This window comes from Myodes glareolus, chromosome 17, assembly GCF_982192425.1.
Source record: "Myodes glareolus chromosome 17, mMyoGla1.1, whole genome shotgun sequence".
Classification (NCBI taxonomy): Eukaryota; Metazoa; Chordata; class Mammalia; order Rodentia; family Cricetidae; genus Myodes; species Myodes glareolus.
In genome coordinates, this window is record NC_142042.1 from 23,262,372 (window position 1) to 23,281,106 (window position 18,735).

An 18,735-nucleotide genomic window follows, 5' to 3' on the forward strand; every position below is an offset into this window, starting at 1 on the left:
AGAGGTTACCAAACAATCTAGATTGCCTGGGTTATAGTCCCAACTCTGCTACATCAACACCTGGATGAGGTTTTGTTTTTTAAATTTAACAGTGACTTAATTCTTCACAGTGAAGAAAGTCAACTGTACCTACTTTTTCACATTTGCTATAAGAAAATTACTTAGAAAATACTGTTTAAAAGTTGTGAAGCATTGCAAATACTTTAAAACAAAAACACTTGTGGCTTGGTTTCTCTTCAATCTTTAATACAAGGTTCTCAAAGTTCCCCAAATATGTAACAGTCACTTTTCTTTGGAACAGTAAAATTTCTTAAAACCCCCCAAACAGATTTGAATTTAGCTTTTAAAATGCGTGTTTAGGAACAGGGCCATACTAGAATTTGGTCCAAATAACAAATACAGCAAAAGGTTATTTGGTCTTAGAAAAAACAGTCAAAATTACTAAGAAAAATTACTGTTAAAATTAAAAAAAAATCAACTTATTCCAGTTTATCTCTAAAGTTCACAGTGGTATAAGAATTTTAATAAAACACTGAGAACTACAGTCATACTAATACTCACTGGGGGTAATCAGAAGAATAAATTCAAAACAGGGAACAATACGAAAAAAAAAAATGACAACGGCTAACTGGTCCTTATTTTGACAGAAATGATGCCCCCCCCCAAAATCCTCTTTCTGAACTTTCAAAAACTATGCCTGCATCTGGCTGCCATTTAAAAAGAAGTCTCATGATTCTGACTACACACACACACACACACACACACACACACACACACACACACACGGGGTAAATTGGAAATGCCCTACAAGTTGAATCAGTCGTGTGGTATATAAATATTTCTCCAACGTACAAAGTTTACATATCAAGTATCAACACATAATTCTTCAAACCATCTGTTTTCTGTCATCTCTAACTAGACAAACTCCTTATATTGATTTGGCTCCTGGATAAACTTGCTTGATTCTAACGTCAAGCATTTTATTACAAATGTTCACACTTAACCATCACTGCCTCTCTAGAACTTTTAAGTCATTAAAATGGTGGTAGAACAGCTGAATATCACCTGTAAAAGAAAAAAAATCAGTAAGACCTCCCCTTCAAGTAATTTTTACATTTATAAACAGCTACAGATCTGAATTATTTTCATCAGTACTGAAAGTTATAGTCTCTGTGTACGTGTACATACACACACACACACACACACACACACACACACAGAGAGGAAAGACCAATGCTTCGCTAATGGGAGATTCACCCCCAAAATGGTCACAGTTAAGTGATTATTCTAAAATTATCTATTCAAAGTCTTGAATCCTAAGGTTTTGCTTTCCTCCTTTGCATATCATCAAGAATACAAGAGTCCAGTTAGTGTTTTGCATAAAACTACAATGATTACACACTGACATGCCAAGAATTCAGATTTCAGTATCAGTAGATTCAGGTAAGATTCTAACTTTCACGGAACTCCAGCTTTGCCAATTAAACCTAGCAAGCTAAACACAGTAAATAACTGTAAACAAGTAGCATCAGACAGCCCCACCACAGCCAACCCAGATCCTGGCCTTCCCTTCACAGACTCTCAAAGCTATCCTCCAAGAGCCAGTTTCTAACACCGCACCTTTCTATTTTGTTTTTTTTTTCTGCTAAGACTGCTTTTATTTCATGACATTTTTTTCAAGTTAGCTGTAAAATACTCCACCCTCTCGATTGTGCAAGAACCACGTACACCACACACGCATAAATTAAGACAAATCCAATCTGAGAGTGTGAATTTATGTTTTAAGACTTGGAAGCAGAGGATCTCTGAACTCTCTACAGCCAGATAAAAAATGATTAATGCTTAACAGATTACTTCGTATTATTAGAAAAGGAGATGCCGGAAAGAACCCGAGCAAGTTAAAGCAGCCGCCATCTTAAAATGCGGGATAGAAGTTAAGAGGAAGAAAATAAGACGAAACCATCCGAGGAGGTAGTTCTGCTCAGACAACTAGTTCTGAAAAATCCTGGTTTCTTTTCAACTTAAATCGATAAATTATCAAATTAACTGAACTGCTGAAACAAGCCTCTTTAAGGGTTCTAAACAAAAACAGTTTGTCCACTGTCAACCCCCACCCCCCCACGGATCTCTTGAAGGCATTTACATCAGTTCCCGGTGCCTCAGATAAATAGCTTCGGGTGACCACACAACACAGGAAGTGGCAACAGTGCCAGTCCACCTCCTCCCAACCCGACTTGGTCTTGTGTAACTGCCCAGATTGGGTTAAGCTTCTGGGCAGACTTCGTCACTACCTTTTAGCAAACCGAGGTTATGTTTATAATACTCTGATCCTCAGCAAAGTTCGCAACAAAACCTTTTCTTTTCATCTGTTTCGTTCCTCTCTTCCTAGAAGGCCCATAGGCATAGCAGCTAAAATAAGTTTTGAAGAACCAAGATTAGGAAGCAGTACTATGACATTTGCCCCAGGGCTCTACACAACTCCACTTCCCAAACCGGACTAACTTCGTGAGGCAGAAAACCGGCGTGCCTAAACGCTACGCTCTCACCCAGATTTTGCAGATTCTAGCGAAACAAACTCAGCCTTTAACATTTCTCTTGCCCAAAGCGTTCAGCTCCCCCAACCAAAAGCTCACTTCAGAAAGTACACCCGCGTTCTGCTAACGCAAGAGGCAGCCCAAGAAAGGGCATTTCCAGAACTGTATCCCACCCGCACACTTTTCTCTGGGCCCAAGCCTTCCTTCCTTCCCAGGCCCCGGTCCGGACCACTTAGTTCCAACAACTTACCTTATTAATCCGTTTCAGCGCCATAGTCTGTGCTTTTCGCCGGGCTCCTCACTCTCCCGATGTGTACTCTACTCAAAGGTCCGGCCAAAACTCCTGATTATCCCGGCGGCGAGGAAGGTCTGTCTCTTCTTCTCACACCGGCTCTGCCAGACACAGGCGCCTTTTGCAAAAACGGAGCAGATCAGCCACTCGCCAAGGCCTTGGAGAAACCCTGCTGATGCCAGATCCCTGAAAACCGTCGCGATCCGGGGAGGGTGGGGTAAGCAAAGCCACCAACTACTTCGATCCGCGGCTCGCCCAGCGAGGGCGAGGGTGACGGGAAGAGTCGAGAGGAGGTTACAAGTTTAACTTCCCGGCCTCTCGAAAGGGAAGAGCCCCGGGTGGGAGAGGAAGAGGCGGAGGAGAAAGGGGTGGGTGCGGGGCAGGGTCCAGAGCCGGGCAGAGGAGGAGCCCGGGCCTAGTCGGCGCTAGGCCGGCGTCACTAGGGCAAAGAAAGGCAAGGGGGAGGGGAGCGGGAGGCTCCGGCCCGGCGCCGGGCTCCTTTCGGTTTCTGCTCCAAAGGTCGGCGGGCCGGCACAGGGCAACGGGGCTCCTGGGTGCTGCCGTCCCAACAGCCAGGGCTGTTCCGTGTCGCCCCTGACACCACCTTACTCTCCGCCTTACAGCGCGCTCCTACGTGCGCGCGCCCAGCCACCACCTCCTCCTCCTCCTCCTCCTCCTCCTCCACCACGCGCCCGGCGGCCACCAAGCTCAGCTCCGGCGCGAGGACGCGCCCATGTCCGGACCCCCCCCCCTCCACATCGGGTCTCGGCCTCGCCGGCCTTCCCACCCTTACCCCACCCAGCCCCGAGGGCTGCCCACTCGGGCCGCCCACAGCCCGGGGCGCCGCACCGGCCCCCCCCCCGCCCTCCCTCTCACCCCCCTCGGCCGAGCCGTCCACACCCCACGCGTACAGAGGGCCGGGGCCTCCCTCGAGCTGCGGCCTCGGCCTCCTCCCCGCGCGGCAGCTGGTGCCTCCCCGGCCCTACGGGGCTCACGCGCACGGCACAGCCACAAGATGTCCGCTCTGACGGAACTACTGCCAGCTGCCACGCTCCGCCCCTCCCCCCCCGCCGCCCGCCCGCCTATTCACCGCCGCGTATCCGTCCGCCAACGCCGCCGTCGCGAGCGCGGGGCGAGCCGAGGGTTGGAAGGGAGCGGTTTGCCTCCCTCGTCCAGGCCCGATTGGACGCGCCACCCTCTTGCCGTCTCCCGGTCGGGACAGCACCTTCTTACTAGACTGATCGGAGGTCGGGCCGGGAGGGCGGGGGACGGAGGCGGGTCATGGGCTGAGGGGGAGGGTAGACGAGTGGCGGAAACCCTTAGACCCAGAGAAGCATCGAGAACCGGAAGGAGACCTTAGGAGGAAGGTAATGGAAGCGGCAGCTGCGCGGTTGAGGCCCCACGCCCCTCCCTACAGTGGCCCCCGGTTTCCTCACTTGGTATGGAGGCGGCGGATCTCGCGAGAACCTCGTGGTAGGCTCACCGGAGCTCCGGGGCTGCAATGACTTAAGGGCAGTTTTGTGCTCTCTTCCTGCCTGGGGCCCGCCCCCAAACCCGCAAATTATCGCGAGACGCGCCGGTCCTCTCTCCCCCCCCCCCCAAGTTCTCACTGGGCGGGTCCTGGGCGGAGAGCACCGCCCCTGAGTGCTGATGCTGGTGGGCGGGAGAGGAAATGGAATTCCCCAGGCCGGCCGGCGCTCGCGCGCAGACGCGGCTCCCGCTCGGCGTCCAATCGGGGGTGCGCTGTGGGAGGGGCCGCGGGGTCCCGGTTTCCGGTGGCCCAGGTGATGGAGATTTCTTCCCGTGGTCCTCGGAGGGATTGAGCCGCGGGAGGAGGCTCCCCTGAAATTAGGGACGGTAATTTGAAACAGATCCCGGCTGAGTGCTGATAGCGCTGCCACGTGCGGGACGATGTGCATGCTAAACCCCGAGGGCCCAATCCGAGCAGCGGCCTGCAGGGGTCTGCATTATCACAACCTTAACAATGCGGTTTAATTGTGATCGGATTGCATTGAGCCTTGGTCCCCCATGTCAGGCAAAGTCATGTGTGGAACAGCGAGAGGAATAGAATCTTCTTTCTCCCGTTGCCGTTTCAGTTTTTGAGCCCCAAAGTGGCAAAACATGAGGGAATAAGTCTAGATTAAATTCAGTGGGTGAGATCTCAAAGTGTACCACTGCCCAGTTTTTAATCTGCCGTGTTTAAGGTGTAGAGGGCTGTTTGTCATCTAGTGTATCCTTTAGGTTAAAAACTAAACCTTTAATTTTTTAAAGACAGAAAGTGTTAACCTACTTTAGGGTTTTCTAATCATTCAGGAATACATGGAAATAAGTTGAATTTTGAAAATTCTGTTGCAGACAATATTCTCTAATTAAAATGATAAAAAGTGACGAAGGCTCTAAGGTACAATCTAAGAATAAGGGTATATATTCTGTACTATACATATACATGTATACACACTATATAATATGTATTATAGCCAATTAGTGAAATACAGCTGCTTCAAATAGTGTCCATAGGAATCACCTGTAGTTTAAAATGCTGATTTTGATTTAGTAAACCTGAGGAGAAGCCCGGGATTATACATTACAACAAGCTCCCAACTGATAGAGATTATGTGGACCACTTCTGAGTTATAAAACGCTGAGTACTTACTTCATGCTCTCCTGGCCACCTCTGACACTTCCTCCTCCCTGAAAACAATCCATTCTTCTGTCTTCAGGTTAACCAGTTTAAGTAGAAGCAAAGAATTAGGCATTGGGGTGTTGGGAGAAACCCAGATGGGAGTTCTTACTGCTCTTTCCTATTTATGACACTGGTCTGGTTCCACATCTTACAGGTTTCCTTCTTCACTACTAGATAAATGATGCCTGCCCTTTCTCAGCTGCTGTGTTTTAAATGTCATAATGTGAATGGACACTGACACTGTAGGCTGGACAGGTTACATCAATGCTTACCTTTTTATGATATCATACAAATAATGGGTTTCCCTGTGACAATATCATACATACATACGCCAACTGTGTCCTCATTACCCCCTCCACACACTGCTGCTCCTTGCTCAGTTATCAACCACAGCTCATACATTTAACTGAACAAATACATGATGGTGAATGTGCAATATATTGAAGTAATAATATGTAGAGATTATATTAATGAAAATGATGTACCAGGCACTGTTCTTATTTCTACAAATAAGCTCTTTCTTACAAATGAAGAAACTAGGGCACAGGTTCTTGTCATACAAAGGGGACAGACCTATTAAGTTGAAAGCAGGTATTCATTTTAACTTCAGATTTACTAAATGGAGTTTTATATTTGTGTTTTAAATTGACAGCTGAATCTAATTTGACTTCTTTTTCCATTTGTACCTTCGGAAGCCAGGGTGCAGTGATTAGTGGGAAACACTGGAACCTACCAATCAGGAACTTAACATAAAGGGAGGACAATGAAGAAGTTTCAAATAAACCAGTTTTCGTTACCCTAATCTAACAAGTTTCAACGTAAAAGTACACTGAAACTTCATAGCTATGCAACAAAGCACAGCATAGTGGGACAAATTTGACGTCAGAGTTCTTTTTTTTAATATTTATTTATTTATTATGTATACATTCTTCTATGTGTATGCCTGCAGGCCAGAAGAGGGCACCAGACATCATTACAGATGGTTGTGAGCCACCATGTGGTTGCCTGGAATTGAACTCAGGACCTTTGGAAGAGCAGGCAATGCTCTTAACCACTGAGCCATCTCTCCAGCCCAAGGTCAGAGTTCTTGTGTTTAAAAATATGTGGGCAGTTCATTAAAGCTGTTGACCTGTCTCAAAATAATGTTTCATATATAAATACACATACATATTTATAGATACGTATATTAAACTTCATACTATAAAGACTTTGAAGTACAGTTATCATTTTTAAGAGAAAGCAAGAGTTGGATGGTGGTGGTGCATGCCTTTAATCCCAGCACTCAGGAGGCAAAGGTAGGAGAATCTCTGTGAGTTCAAGGCCAGCCTGGTCTACAGAGTGAGTTTCAGGATGGGCTCTAAGCTACACAGCGAAACTTTGTCATGAAAAACTGAGAGAGAGAAAGAAAGCAAACATGGTATGAGTAAGTTTTATAGACACAGAACAGCTCAGTGGGTTCAGTGTGTGTCCAGAGCACACATGAAGCCCTACGCTCAGTTCCTGTAACCCCAGCACTCGGGGTTAGAGCAGCAGTGGGTGTGGTGAAGTTTATCCTATTCTTGTTTCAAGTTCAAGGTCTGCTTAGGATATGTAAAACTCTTTACTCAGAAGAAATACAAATAAACACAGTTGGATCTAATAGGTTAATAAAGACCCACATTTTGAAAGAATGATGAAGAGAATGGTATTGTCTGTATTTATGAAAATTGTAATGTGATGATACATTAACATACATTGAAAAGTAGCTTTGGCTGAAACTATGGTGTTTATCTTCTACATCATTAATTGAAGAAATTCAATTTTTTTTTTTAGTGAAGATACAATGTTTTATCTGGGTATGACATTGAAGGCCTATAATCCTAATCTTAGGAGATAGAGGCAGAAGGATCAGGAATTCAAGGTCATCCTCAGAAGTTAAGAACTCTTGTCGCTCTTCCAGAGGATGAGGTTCAATACAAAGCATCTTCACAGTGGCCCACAACCATCCTTAACTCCAGTTCCAGTGGACCTGTTGCCTTCTCGCCTCCATGGGCACCAGGCATGCATGTATTAAATAAATACATGGAGGCAAAACACTCAATGCATAAATCTTTTTAAAGTTTGAGGCCAGCATGTATGTCATGAAACCCTGTCTAAAAAGCATCCTCAGTCAATACATATTTACGCAATAAAATATAAGATTTTATATTTAAAGCTTATTTGCATATCCTACAAATACATGATTTGGAGCCCAAGTGAAACATATATATTGCTTGCATAAAAATCCAATTAAATTTATACTCTCTGGTTTAAAACATCATTTTTTTTTAAAAAATAAAATATCGTTCTTACAAAGTTCAATTAATACTGCTTGAGAAAATTGTATTTTGGGTGGGCATGGTGTCACACTCTTGTAATCCCAGCACCGGAGCTAGAGGAAGGAGCGCTCTGGTTGGAGGCCAACCTGGGTTACATAATAACAGGGTTTCAAAACAAAAGCTGTGCTTTCATGTTGAAAACATCATTTCAATCTTAAATTGGTAGGGTTTGGACAGTAATGAGCCATGCACAAATCTTTGAGATTAGAAGAAAAAATTAGTGTATTTTTTTTCCTACAGGAAACATATACACAAATGTTCATAGTTGCTATTAGTCATGATATTCAAAAACAAGCAACCCAGATACTTAGCAGTTGATTTGGGTAATGTATCTATGGAACAGAATTGCACTAAACAACAGAATACTGGCATCTGGTGGCACACATCTGTAATCCCAGCACCTAAGAAGCAAAGCAAGGGGATCATGAATTAAGGTCAGCCTGGGCTACTGCTGAGTTCTAGGCCAGGCTAAAATGAGATCTGCAGAAACAAGTAGGAAGGAAAATGTTACAAGCTAACTTAAACTATCCTTGAAATAATCCCTGCAAACAAAAAGTAAGCAGGAAAGCTTTTTCTCTTGCTTGGCATGAATTTTTTTTTAATGAATTCATGTGTGTGTACATATGTACTTTTTATATATCTACAAATATTAAGCAATTACTTTTCTTACTCTATCATGTTATACAGTATGTATTAACACCTTATCAGTATTTTAAATCTTGTTAATTTTATATCATAATATTTAAGTTAAGAGAAAAGTAAACACTTTTCAAAAACCTATTCTAGGGAAGGGACAGCATCCCAGCTATATGAAAAGTATTTGTGATGGCTAACTTTGACACGTTATGTGTCAACTTGACTGGGTCGACGGATGCCCAGATGGTTGGTAAAAAACTATTCCTGGTGAATCCTTAGGGTATTCTTGAGCGAGATTCCCCTTTGAAATCAGTGGACTGAGACCTAAGAAGCCTGCCCTCAATGCAAACAAGAGTTTTTCAATTCATTGAGATTTTGAATAAAATTCAATTGCAGAGGAAAGGAAACTTGCTTCTTTTTTCTTACTTGCATCTTCTACGGCCCCAGTGGACATCAGTACTTGTGGTTTTCTGACCTTTGGATTCACAATGCAGCTCTTATAACTCCCTCCACTCGACCCTCTGGACCCTCAGACTTGGATTGAATTATCCCAACTACCTTTACTTGTTCAACATTATATAAAAGTAACGTTTTGGGACTTAGTGGCCTTCGTGATAGTGTCAGAGCCAATTCCAGTATTTCTTTGGGAAACTGTAATTAATGCGTTCCTCTTTGCTTTTGCTTTAGAACACAGAATTCAGTTTAATACTATTATTGTCCCTTAGTTTCACAAAATTAATTAGCACTTTTATGTGTTAGCTTGAAATAAAGTCACTATAATGTTCTTATGTTTCAAAGGCATTCTGCCTTTCAACAAACATAACTTACACGTACAGTTTTTAAAAACAATCTCAGGAGCTTGAGAGATGGTTCAGCAATGAAAGAGCACTGGACTCTTCCAGAGGATCTGGTTTCTATTCCCAGCACCCACACTGTGGCTCACAACCAACAACCATCTGTAATTCCAGATGTAACCCAGGAGGTCATATGTCCACCACAGGCACCACAGTACATGCAGTACACAGATACATGTGTAGGGAAAATACCCATACACATTCAAAACAAAACAAAACACTAATCCACTTATAATTCAAGACTGACCTCAAACTCATGTACCAGGCTGGCCTAAGTTTGATTCTTCTGTGTTAGATTCTGGAGTGCTGAGATTGCAGGCTACACCATCATAACTAGTTTAGACCAAATTTTAACGTAATACAGATTGTTGATAGAATAATTTGTTTTCTAACCAGAGCAGTGTAAATGAGAAAGTGAAGCAGAGCTGGAAAAAGGAAAGCTCATGGGCAGTAGAAACAACATTGAAAGTCTCAAGATAACCTAGTAAGTTTGGGAAGCAACAAGTACTTTGGCTGCGTGTGTGCCCTTATTGTGCACCACTGAGACAAGACTGAAATATGTGACTAAGTCTTGAAATCTTTTTATTCTGAAGTCGATGGAATGGAATAATTTTTTTTTTACATAAAAAGGCTTGATTGGATTTCATTCAAAAAGAAAAAATATCTATGCTAGCCATGTAGAGGATACACAAGGTGTGATGGAAGCCATGTGGAGGATACACAAGGTGTGATGGAAGCCATGTGGAGGATACACAAGGTGTATCAAAGCCTTTGAGACGCCTACACCCGTGCTTTCATGTATGTTTTTAGTTTGTTTTGGGGGTTGTTTAGTTTTTTCAAGACAAAGGCTCTGTGTAACAGTCCTGACTGTCCTGGAACTTACTTTATAGACCAGGCCTGCCTGTGCCTCTAGAGTGCTGGGATTAAAGGTACCCGCCCACTGCCCAGCAGGAGTACTTTCTTTTAACCCTTGTGTTTACAGGGTTAAATACAGCTCGTATGTGTAAGCCAAATAAACACTTTCTTCTTTAACACTTTAAACACTGTCTTGCTTTTTTGTCAAGATATTCATTAAAGCAACAGAAATGAAACTTTGAAAGGTTCTAGTAGGGGAAATTTTTGAAAAAAAAAAAGTACTTAGTTCAGAATAAAGGAATTGCCTTTCCCTTATTGCCCCATATGTGCCATAGCTAGATTATTACATTTTAACAGCCTCATAGAAACATAACTGACTCGTACAAGTCATATGCTTAAGGCACAGAACTTAGTAACTTACATTTTTATATGCCAGAGAAAGTACCACCAAATAAAGTGTGCACTGACGTGTTACTTTGTGCTTATATATGTATGTATAAATTATTTCTCATCTCCCTTTTCAAAGGAAGCCACTGGCCTTTTTTTTTAATGAATTAGTTTGTATTTTCTTTAATATTTATTCTGTGTCTGTGTGAGCATGTGTGCCATTGTCAGAGGACAATTTTTGGGAGTTAGTTCTCTTTTTACCATTGCAGGCCCTGGTGTAACATGAGGGCCAGCTGGTTGGGGTATCTGTCCCACCTGGTACCCCACATCCGGCAAACCCCAATGAAAATCACACACAAGACTCCATAAGATTATAAAACTGATTGGCCCATTAGGTCAGGCTACTTACTAGTTCTTATGACTTATCTTAACCCATTATTCTGATCTATGTTAGCCATATGGCTTGGTACCTTTTTCAGCTGTCAGCTTACATGTTGCCTCTTCAGTGGTCTGCGCAGAAATGGCTGAGGGAGCTTCTGCTTCCAGAATACTCCCAGTCTCTTTACTCCACCCCTAATTCCTGTCTGGCTTTCCCGCCTATACTGCCTGCCTGGCCAATCAGCGTTTTATTAAAATATGATTGACAGATACAGACAATTCTCCCACACCACCCTGGAGATTGAATTTAGGTTGTCAGACTTGGTGGCAATCACTTTTACCTGCTGAGTCATCTTGTCAACTCTACTTTGCATTTCTTTAGAATTTTGAGATACAGTATACCTTTTCTGACTTTTGAGATTTACCTATGACAGAGCCCTCTAAATTTCACTGACTTAGTGTCTATAAGGAACAACTAAAGCTGCAATTACCGGAGATTTCAACTTCATAAAGTTTTTTGCTACAGAATAGTTTCCCATATTGACTTCTGCTTCTCAATTCAAGGTTCCCTAAGACTGAGAAACTCAGGTCTTATTTCTAAGTAAGAGGAAATGCCAACTCATTTCTAGGAACTCAAGTAAAAACATAAGACTTTTATTTAATGTAGAATTAGGAAGGATGTTATTCATAAATGTGCTGGGTGAAAACAAACTAGGCAAATAAAATATCTCTGTAAAACCAAATTCTGTACAACCAAATCTCTTCATTTAAGGAAAGTTAGAATAAAATGGCAAGGGCAGAGCCAGGCTTGGTAATGCACAACTGTATCCCAGCACTCGAGAGGCAGAGGAAAAAGGATCAGGAATTCAAAGCCAGTTTTATAGTTTGAAGCTAGCCTGGACTCCAAGAGATCCTGCTTCAAACTAACATAGCAAAAGGGAAAAGACACACAAGGAGAGTGTGTTCAGCCTCCAAGCCTGCTTCGTAATAGAGAAATGCTGCTACCCTCTTAGCACCGGCCAGTCGGTCAGTCGCTATGGCGGCCCAGACACAATCACATAGACTTAGTGTAAAGATAGACCTAGTGCTAAGGTTGCTCGTCCATTTAATTTTTAAAAACACCAAGAGAAACTAACTTTTTAAAGAGGAACAGAAACTATCTTACATTTTGTGTCTAAATGAAAGGCCCAGACATAAGAAACAACACATCAGGCATGTGAGTTTTTAAATTATAAACTACTCAGTTCATATTTCCCAAAGCTAGGAAATCCAAGATCAGTTGGAGACATCTGGGTAAAGACCTTCCTCCTTTTCATAACATGGTGGAAAGACCAGCAAGCCCATGTAAGACCAGGAGACAAGGCCTGAGGAGTACAAAAGGACTACAAATTCTCTTAAGAACCAACCAACTCACTCGATGCTATTAATCCATTACTGAAGGCAAAGACCTCATGGCCTAATCACCTTATTAGACCCTGTCTTTCAATGACTGCTGAGCTGGGAATTGTTTTCAACATAAGAACTTTGGAGGACATATTCTAACATGTAGGCATAGAAAACAAGGCGGGTGACATGCAGGTCAGCAGTGCCTGGCTTTCAGGAGATCCTCCAAGCATAGAAGGCAGGGATGCCAGGGAGTGTCACCATGCTGGAGAGACTACTCTTCTGACATACCAGACAAGCGAATGGAGCCATCTTGGTCTCAAGCCTAGGCCATCACTGTGTACCACTGGAGAGCCTCAAACAATGGCACCCATGTGAGCCTTACCTAAATCCAGACCCAAGTTCTGAGACACAAGCACCTAAGGCACTAGAGGTGATAACTAGCATGATACACGCGAAGGACAGCAGCTAGGGAAGAACCTAGAACATTTTTTCTCAATAACTCATACATGTATACAGGTTGATACATATACCTCCCCTGACTACTCCCAACACTTCCCCTTCTCACCTTTGAGATCTTTCCCTAGCAGATGTTCAGTGAATCTTACAAAACAAACCTGAGTAAGTAAAATGTGTGAATTTTTGTTGTTTTTAATTAAGAGAATAAAGATCCTCTTGAAGGTAACATCTTTTTAAGAACTTAAAAATTAAATAATCTCACATTGAAAATATCTAAGAATATATTAATATGCTATTAGCTAACTGCCTGCTGGACATTTCTATAATTAAAATTAAACCATTATATATTCATTAATCCTAGCCTTGGTTATAAAAAAATCATTTTCTATCCTGACTGACCTGTTTAGGGTAAATATCTTTCTCTAGTCACTAAGACTCAATATATTAATCTGTCTTTCATAATTTTTCCTTCATCAATCTCCAGTGCACACTGCATTTTAAATTGTATAACGTATTTTTTCATTACTAATGACAATTCCATAGGTTAAACAGAAGTGGTTAATATTTCATCCAAATATTTTAGGGCCTATGAGGTGACTGGTTGTAAATAAGGAAGCAGCATCAGACAGATTAAATGACCTACCAGAGGTGACAGAATCAATGTAATTACCAGTCTTGTGACTCTAACTTGAGCATTCTTTGCATTCTCTATGGTGATTCTCATCAACTCATATTTGATTCATTACTGTGGATGCCTCTTGGATTTCTATTTCTACTCTTCTTTCTCAAGTCTGTTTTTGCATATAGCAACCATATAAAGTATGGCTTTCATTACAATGTTGCACAATGAAGTTATCAATGTTGTGTTATTGTACAGGAGATAATCAGAGGCCAGCATGGTGTGTAATGTCAGTACTTCCAGCACTCCAGAGGCAGTACTGCAGTTTGAGACCAACCTGAGTTACCCAGAATGAGTGAGTGACTGTGTGTGTGTATAAGAGACAGAGACAGGAAAGACAGGATTCTTTAGGTTGTACTTCTGATAGTGAAGAACTAAGTTTTGCTCATACTTTTGTTGCAAACAAGAAAAGCTAAACCAAAATAAAACAAACATACATGTTTTTAAAGGCATTGGGAAGCTGCCAAATTAGTGAAGACTGCAAGAGTTCATTGACGTAATACAAAGATTCAGAACTATGGCCCAGTAATTGGGGTTTTTTCCAGAAAACCATCTGGCTCTTCCACAAGCAACTGGAAAACAAAGTAGAGCTTGCCATAACTTCATAGGACCGAATAGGAAGTGTGTATGTGAAATTCAGAGTTCATCAACTTCAAGCTTTCAGTTAATATACGTAGTCTAAGAACCCACATGATATATAGATCAGAATTTGTAATGCCTGAATCATTTTAGACCCAGCTAAATTCTGGTGGGCTTAGAGTACTAATGGTCTTGGTCTAGCTTCACACACAGTGGAGAAAAATAATGTGTTTTCTAGATCCCACTTTTCAGCAGATCCTATTGTCTGGATTCTCAGACGCAGCTGCTTTTGTTTACTGTACATGCTAGTATCCTCTCAACAACTGCGTCGGATGGAATTCTTCCCTAGGGCAGGGTGACTGAAACACGTGCCGCTGGAAGATCTGAGTCCTAGTCGCGGCCCTTGGGCAATAACTCCACTTCCCACTCTGTATATTAGTGGACCAGTAGGCCATGGCCAGAGGATAGAGAGAAATCTTGATGAAAAAATCTATGTTCCAAATACAGTGTATTCCCTTGAGCAGCGGCAATCCAAATTCCTTCTCTTAATTGGATCCCTTACTTACTGCTACCAGAAGAGTGCCCTTTTCTCTACCTTTTGGCTTCAAGTTGTAAAAAGCCCCAACATGGGGCTGGAGAGATGGTTCAACAGATAAAATGTCTGCCACCCAAGTACAAAGACCCATGTAAAAAGCCTGGTGTGGTATGTGTCTGTCACCCCAGTGCTGAGAGAGTGAGACAGGTTTTTAAAGCTCATTGCCCAGTCAGCCTTCCAAATCCAGGAGCCCCAGGTTCAGTGAGAGACTCTCAAAAATAAAATGAAGAGGACCAGGGGAGATAACCAAAGTTCTACATGTAATACACACACACGCACGCAGAGACACAGGAACATGTTTACATAACACACACACGGAACCCAAAGTTGCCAACGAACAGTATCTGTCTCATTCATTGAAACCATGTTTCTTGGGAAGCGTTCCTCCCTTTCATATTTGACCTACTTTCATAGTGACCTCCAAAGTCACAGGAACCTAAAAATTCTACCAGTGAGTTAGGTCAAAGAGAATCACCACCAAAATGCATATAGGAGCACACTAAAAAAATATGTACAATATTCCTGAAAGCATGCCTTCAACCAAACAGTGGAAACATATTCAATACCCATTAACAGCAAAATGGATAAATTGTGGTATACTGATAGGCTAATACATAACAGTGGATAAATCTCACAATGTTAAATAAAGCCAGGCACAAAATATACCATGTATACTTTAATTTACATAAAGGTTAAGTATTAGTAAATACAATATTTTGTTTTAAAACTCAGAATATGTTAACACTGGGGGACAGACATGTAATAATTAAGAGAAAGTAATATAGTAATATAGTTGTGTACAAAATGTTATATAATTACCTTTTTAATGGTGCCATTGGTGTAGAGCAATTTGGCTATTTTTCTGTATGTATGCCTTGCATACATTAAAAGTTTATTTAAAATAAATTCATAGGGAATGGGGAGATTGTAGATATAAATATTTCTTACCTGCATAGGGATCCTGTAAGCATTTTATACTTACAAAAATCTTAAATAAGCTTTAATAAACATATCAAGTATTGATATATTAAGGATAACAATGCTCAGGAAGTCATATATCATGTAAAAATCAAAAGGAAAGCTGGTATATGCATATAATCCTAGCATTTGAGAAGCAAAGGAAGGAGTGTGATTTTGAAGTTGACTTGAGCTACATAAGACTCTCTATCAGGTAGTTTCTTCGTGTTTTTTGAAGTTGACATCTTGGTGTCAAAAAAACCAGAATTGGTTGAGAACGATATCATAAGGTAGTCAGAGAAGCATGTTACTTCTTGTAGAATGTAGTTTCAGTAGTTGCCTTATGAATACCCAATGTATTAGAGTTCTCTAGAGGAGCAGACTTAAGAATGAATCTATCATCTATCTATCTACTTACCTACCTCTCATCTTTCTTTCTAAATATCTTTATCTGTCTCTCTAATCAATCATCTATCAATCTCAGAATGAATGACAGGCTGTGGTCTAGCTAATCTAACACCGGCTGTCTATTATTAGAAGGTCTAAGAATCCAGTAGCTGTTCAGTCCACAAGCTGGATGTCTCAGCTGGAATCCAGTGTACACTGGAATTCCAAAGTAGGCTCTAATGCCAAAGAAGGAATGGACTTGCCAAAGAGAGCAAGAGCGAGCTAGCAAAAAGAGGTGAGCTTCCTTTTTCCATATCCTTTATATAGGCTGCCAGGAGGTGTGGCCCAGATTGAAGGTGGATCTTCCCATCTCGAAAGATCTGGATTAAAATTAAGTCTTCCCATTTCAAATAATTCAAGAAAAAAAATCCATCATAGGTGTACACAGCAGAGTTTTGGTTAATTTCAGATATAGTCCAGTTGACAAGCAAGAAATAGCAACCACACCCAAGACAGCAGGATTGTTGAAATGAAAAACAAAAAATTGTTATGTTAGGCATATCATGTAGGTTGACAAGGGCATTGAGTACACGCAATTGTAATCTAGCACTTGAACATCTTATTGTACTTTGAAGAGAGGGATGTCCTTTTTATCCTAAATGAAAAACTGTAGAGGTCTTAAGAATGTCTTTCAACAAAGCATACTTTACTCTTGTCAAAATGAGTAAATAATGAGAAATAAATAGCCAATGTCCTTTCTAAAATGTTCTTCTTCACCTTACTCTACTTTCCACTCACCCACTAGCTCAATCACGTCCACAAGGATGGCACGTATACCTGAGCAGCAGAGGTTATAACAGACAGTCCAGAGGGCAAGAATGCTTTGACAAAGAAAAAAGAAAAACAAGCTGCCAAAAGGAATTAAATTCTAATATTAACGCTGACCTTTTAAATCATCACTTTTTGGTGTACTGGTTATATTGCTGTACCATAGCTCATGAACACGCTCTACATCCAAATACCTGACAACCTGATCTGGTGAAAAATGATAGACAGTAATTTTTCAAGGTTTTCATTATCTGCTACTTTTTTGTTTAGTGTTTTAGTGAAAGATGATCAGAGATTAGATTTAAACATTTCAAAAGACAGTTTCCACTTCAAAATACCAATAAAAAATAAAGCTACTTGTCATCACGTTAGCATACAAAATACTGTATGCTATAGAACTCTAAAGTTCTGATACGTTTACCAGGTACTTACTCTAGTCTCCCCTCAGCTTCCTAGTCCTTGTGATCTGTTACAAAAAAAAATAGACAAGATGCAGGATAGTGGAAAGGCAGATTTTATTGAATGGTATTGCAGGGCACTCACAAGGGCTCAAAGTGGGCAGCAACCAAAGGGAACGCTGCAGAGGTGACCAGTTTCAAGAGGCGACAGTGAACAATAGTAAGAAATCAGGGCGCTGTGACATGTTTTAGAAGTAGGCATTGTACTATTTAAGTTTCTAAGTTTCTTGAACAGACAATTCTCCTAACGGTTATTTTCCTAACAGGCCCGTTTGGATGAAGTCTTAAGGGAAGGGAACAATGGTTATGTCTTTGTTCTTAGGAGAAAACTCCCCTCCTCAGCATCAGATGGCAAACTTAAGATCTTCGAGTCAGTCAGAATGCCAGCTTCCCACCAGGGCCAGATGGCATTTAGATCCCATTCTTTGTGACCAGCAATCAGAGCTGCAGTTCCAGCTCCTAGTACTGTAAGGGGCGCTGAAAGAGGGGTCCATCTTCAGGGGCCTTCAAACCTGCTGATCTAACTAGCTTACCCAACAATCCAAAGGGGCCCTTAACCCCACAACGAGTGCATGACTCTGGCAAGTCTGACTTCAGCCCACAGAGTAAAACTTCACAAACACTTTTAAGTTTTAGAAGAAGCAAGCCCTTGTAGCAAAGAAACAGGTCAGGCGTGGTAGATCCAGCATTTGGAAGATGAAGATAGGAGGGTCGGAAGCTCTAGTTAAACCAGCTTCCTGACTTTGAAGACAGCCAGGGTGACAGGACTTCTCAAAAACAAAAGATAAATTCTCGTTTTTTTTTTTTTTTCCTTTAAACAAAACAAAACACTTCCCCGAAGCGTTTTAGTCAACTCACCCTCAGAGGGAACTGAAAAAACGAAATCTAACCTCGGACTATTAGAATTTGTCAGAGTGGCCGGAAGGAAAAAAAAAAAAACCTTAGGCTACTTGTGCAGGACTGACAAAGTTACGGAGGAAAAGTCACTAGGTAGTTCTGCTTTGTGTGTCTTTTAAACCCCAGCTTACAAGGCAGGTGAAGCCGGGGTCTGGGCATTGCACAGGGTTGGGGTGCTCTTACAGCTCGCAAAGCCGGGCAGGGCCACTGCGCAAGTTAGGGTGCTCTTAGAGCTTGTTAGGTCGGGCCGGGACACTGCGCAAATTGGGGTGTATTTAGAGCTTGTAAGGCCGGGCCGGGGCACTGCGCAGGTTGGGGTGCTCTTAGAGCTGGCAAGGACGAGGCCGGGGCCCGCAGCCAGCTGGGGGGCCCGTGAGGCCAAAGCAGAGGGACCGGGAGACACTCACTCTGGAAAGGCGGCTTCCGGGAAGAGAGCACCGTCCCTCGCCTCTGCCCGGCGCGCGGGTGCGTGGCAGGCCTGGCTCCACAGGCGCTCCGCAGCGCGCACGTCACTCGCCGCGCGCCAATCGCAGCCCG

At 42.3% G+C, this 18,735-nt stretch overlaps 1 protein-coding gene and 2 long non-coding RNA genes across 7 annotated transcripts in view; 1 reads left to right on the top strand and 2 right to left on the bottom strand.

The window, feature by feature from the left end:
- Ube2d3 (ubiquitin conjugating enzyme E2 D3) overlaps window positions 1–4,409 on the bottom strand; it is a 26,901-nt gene extending 22,492 nt beyond the window's left edge. The window contains exons 1-2 of one of the 5 annotated variants that reach the window (XM_087897553.1): window positions 4,263–4,409; window positions 2,785–2,944 (exon numbers count right to left, since the gene is read on the bottom strand). In XM_087897553.1, coding sequence (XP_087753679.1) covers window positions 2,785–2,808 — 24 coding nt within the window. In that variant the 5' untranslated portion in view covers window positions 2,809–2,944; window positions 4,263–4,409. Of the gene's footprint in view, window positions 1–2,784; window positions 2,945–3,737; window positions 3,890–3,916; window positions 4,178–4,262 lie in introns of those variants that run through there. The other 4 variants (XM_087897554.1, XM_087897552.1, XM_087897551.1 and 1 more) reach the window with 4 other exon arrangements.
- On the top strand, window positions 4,100–7,849 carry LOC125414675 (uncharacterized). Its single transcript, XR_007236333.2, has 3 exons — window positions 4,100–4,193; window positions 6,459–6,586; window positions 7,322–7,849. It is a non-coding gene; the product is annotated as an uncharacterized LOC125414675 (long non-coding RNA).
- Window positions 7,850–10,964: 3,115 nt separating this feature from the next.
- LOC146891193 (uncharacterized) lies at window positions 10,965–18,720 on the bottom strand. The gene is made up of 2 exons (XR_014997559.2): window positions 18,606–18,720; window positions 10,965–17,309 (listed from the first exon to the last, which is right to left on the bottom strand). It is a non-coding gene; the product is annotated as an uncharacterized LOC146891193 (long non-coding RNA).
- Window positions 18,721–18,735: the final 15 nt, after the last annotated feature.